Source organism: Aplysia californica, unplaced genomic scaffold (genome assembly GCF_000002075.1).
Source record: "Aplysia californica isolate F4 #8 unplaced genomic scaffold, AplCal3.0 scaffold00079, whole genome shotgun sequence".
Lineage (NCBI taxonomy): Eukaryota > Metazoa > Mollusca > Gastropoda > Aplysiida > Aplysiidae > Aplysia > Aplysia californica.
The window spans coordinates 1,064,023-1,067,943 of record NW_004797349.1 but is presented as its reverse complement, the minus strand read 5'-3'; the positions used below and the strand labels follow the sequence as shown (position 1 = coordinate 1,067,943).

General features: G+C 41.0%; 1 protein-coding gene across 1 annotated transcript in view; it reads right to left on the bottom strand.

Moving 5' to 3' along the window:
• The window catches only part of LOC106011246, a 26,211-nt gene that overhangs the window by 7,471 nt on the left and 14,819 nt on the right, over positions 1-3,921 (bottom strand). Inside the window, exons 7-9 of the mRNA XM_035968751.1 lie at positions 2,133-2,280; positions 1,500-1,586; positions 243-614 (exon numbers count right to left, since the gene is read on the bottom strand). Of these exons, the coding sequence (XP_035824644.1) occupies positions 243-614; positions 1,500-1,586; positions 2,133-2,280 (607 nt within the window). The remainder of the gene's footprint in view (positions 1-242; positions 615-1,499; positions 1,587-2,132; positions 2,281-3,921) is intronic.

Sequence of the window (3,921 nt, the reverse complement as noted above, 5' to 3'; positions counted from 1 at the left end):
ACAGACAGACAGACAGACAGACAGACAGACAGGGGGAGATCGAGAGAAAGATAAAGAGAGAAACGGAGAGAGGGAGAAAGAGAGGGGAGAGAGAGAAAGAAAGAAAGGTAGATAGATAGATAGATAGATAGATAGATAGATAGATAGATAGATAGAGACATACATATACATACAGACAGACACACACACACACAGACACACAGACACAGAGGGTTGGGGTGGGGGTGGAAGCAAGTTTTTACCTTTAGCGTACTCAAAGACCTGGTGCCACACAATGGAGCTGCACTTTTTGCCGATGGGGTGAGTCCGTCCGCAGGCGGCGCCCACTCTTTTGTCCGCGTTGCAAAGATCCAACAACTCTCTCACCGCCTCGCCCTTGAAGTCCATGTCTGCATCAGTGGCTAGGATAAAGGTATGATCATCGTCCACCAAGGTACTACTGTTGAAAATATCGTCGTCCGAAGAAGGCGTTGTATCTGCCTTGGGAAAGTTGATGACGTCACTAGCACCTAGAAGGAAATTAAGAAGTAAAACTTTATATAATACTGTTAGGGCTGAATTATTTCTCATAATTAAACGAGCAACATCAAAAACAGGAATTTTCAACGTGTATACTTGTATTTATCTTAAGTCGTAACATTATTAGTTTCGAGCACACATCAAGGGCTAAATACAGTGGTGATAACTTGTCGTTGTATAGGCTACGAATACAGAATACGATCCTGCGATGCTGGTATCGACAGTCAGGTCCTCTAATAATATCAGTCTAATCTTCAAGTTATAGTAATAACATCAGAAGGTTGTCTCCTTCTAATTGGCTGTCGCTTAGACTTATACTGTCAAAGGGTGGGTGGGGTGTGTCTTTGAGCACGACAAGACAACCTCAGCTTAAAAAAAAAGGACGCTGCACAATAGCGACAGTGATGATACATAATGTATCCTCATTGGTGGCGACTAGCAATGGCATGTTTGTGACACTGTTCTGTATTGGTGTAATGCTGTGTGTTTATGTATAATAATAATAGATAGCATTTGTATAGCGCAAATCCCCGCTCAACAGCATGCTCTAAGCGCTTCACAATTTATACTATTACCCCAGCAGACCTGAGAGCATTCTGGAACAAACTCAACTTCCTGGGAAGCATACAGTGCAAGCGCTAAAACACTAACATACTGACAAGATCTTTCGCTGTCTGTGGCCGGGTACCCATTTCAACCTGGGTGAAGTGGGGAAAATTAGTGTAAAATGCCTTTCCCAAGGACACAACATCGGGCCCGCGGCTCGAACCCCCATCCCCGCAACCTCACAATTACGAGTCCGGTAGCCATTGGCCGACGATGTATATATTTATGTATGTATGTATTTATAATTATGTATGTATGTACGCATGTTTGCCATTGCACTCCAAATTTTCCTACGTGGATCAATAAAACGTAATTTATTTTATTTATTTACGTTTACCTATTTTTAACTGTCCCTTTGCCTATTTATGGATTACGTTTGCGGTCACCAAAATTACGACGCACGAGCCAGATCCGGCCCGCAATGTCAGTTAACCTGGCCAGCCGCCTTGCCACCATCTTATCTTAAAAAGAAAATAAATTTGAGACTGTGTTTATAGTGTGCTCTGGAATTGGTCATAATAATATTTTAGTATTAATTTTCATTGAACTGCACAGTGTAAAGTCAAAATTTTATAGACTTCATAACTTCCAGGGAAGATGTGTCGAACTCGTGTTGTTTGGTCTGTGAGATTCAGACTCCGGGCATTAGGTATTATGTACTTGGTGTAATACTATCGTTTTACAACATATTACTTAATTTGGTGAATTTTTGGTTAACAAATACGTGTGTTGTCTGTATTTCTTTGATGTATTTTGTCATTTATAAATTCATGAAACAGAGGCTTGGTTGCCATAGTATCATTAGGAATTGAATTTATTGTATTTGACAAACAGCCTAATTATTTGGCATGCGCTCTGCATTCTCCTAGTTATCTAACACACTTTATGAAAGCCTTGGATTAAATAAACAAGAAGTCCATCCATATGTGAAAAGTTAGACTACGCCGGTTTTATAGGGTCATTTTGGTGACAGTATAGTAATCCCGATCAGTTTTGATTTTAATTACCTTTCATATCCATGGACGAGCTATGGATAATATCTTCATCATCCTGAAACCCTTTGTTCTCGTACCCTGCACGGCCATTGCTCCTTGGCTTTTCTTCCGAGAGGGAGTCAAGATCGGAGCTTTCTTTGCTTGAGCTATACACGCGACCCTGAAAAAATAAATTTTGCAGATGAAAAAAAGGATACTTCTAACAAATTTGAGGATTTTAAAATTTATTTTTTATTTTAAAAAAAAGATTTGAACGTTGTCAGGGCGCTAAAAGGAGTCCAACTGCTAACCCACAGGTGTATACCATGATGTTTCTAGAGGAAACAATGATTAATTTATTTAGAGTTTAGCAGGTGAGAATGATTGAGTATGGAGTGCATAATAGTGAACTCCAGCTCTAGCACATGTGACAGTGTGCATGCGCGCTCGTGGGTACGCGTGTGTTGGTATGCGTTTGTTTATGTGTGTGTACGTGTGTAAGGAGAAGAGAGAATGGATATAAGAGAGGTGAGGGAGAGAGATAGTGAGAGGGAAAGAGAGATAGCGAAAGAGATAGCGAAAGAGATAGCTAGAGGGAGAGAGAGAGAGAGAGAGACAGAGAGAGAGCGACAGAGAGAGATAGAGAAGAGAGAGAGAGAGAAAGAGAGAGAGAGAGAGAGAGAGAGAGGGGAGGGGGGTACGGAGGTGTATAGAGATGTGTGGAAACAGGCAGACAGGTCAAGAGACAAAAGAAGAGAAAAATAATCATAGGTGAGAGAGTTTTAGTTTAACATTAGCAAACAACGAAATCAAGTAAACACAGGAATGGTTAGAATATTTTCGGTAAAAAAAACTTGGTGTTCTAACGGATTAAGACAAAAAATCTGAAGCCATGAGGCCTGCATAAATTCAAAAACTTGTAGTTGGCCACACGAAAAGATACCTTTAAGGTTCCAGAGAATGTAAATGAGCGCAATTGAGAGAGAGAGAGAGAGAGAGAGAGAGAGAGAGAGTACGGATGGGGCAAGGAGCGGAAGTAATAACAGTGGACGGTTGCTTGAAGGAAAGGACGTTTAAGAGAAATCCACGAACCTCTTGTCAAACTAACGCGGGAAGCGGATTACTCCCGCAGAATTATTGAATACCTTTCTCGCTTCATGCATCTAGTAAAGTCGGAGCTGTTGTTAAGGGAATCTGTTCCTAATGTGGACAAATTAGGTTTGACATGTTTAGCCCCACCCTTTTGGCTTAAATCGTCAGCCTCCTTTTTTTTAATCCGTTCCCCAAAAAGAAAGAACAGCCACATGAATCAGAAGAAAAGAAAAAAACCCAACAACAACAAAAAACTGCAGAAGAAAAAGAATGATTAGAAGACAACTCCTACAAACTCTTACACCGACAGAAGCAGCAATAGCCACTGGCCAACATTCGCGGCGACAATAAAGAATAGCTACAAACGCACGAAAAATAGTAAACAGCCAATTACCGAAAACAAGAACAATGTTAATAATAATCATAAAATAACAGCAGCAGCAGCAACTTTCTCAAGTCAGCCCCAATGTATTTTCCTAAATGCAAATGTCCGGCAAACTCAATAAACGCTTCTGCACTTTTGTCGCTAAATATTGATGCATCACCGACTAGTTACGATTTGACGCTAGGTGTACCGAGTTATTAATGGATTGCACCCATAGACCCGACATTTGTTACCCCATTGTGACCGCCACGACGTGAAAAAGCCATGTCCGTCCGGATGTTACGTACATGTCCTCTCTGTCTGTTACTCATCTCTACTCTGTCGTACATGCCCTCTCTGTCTGTT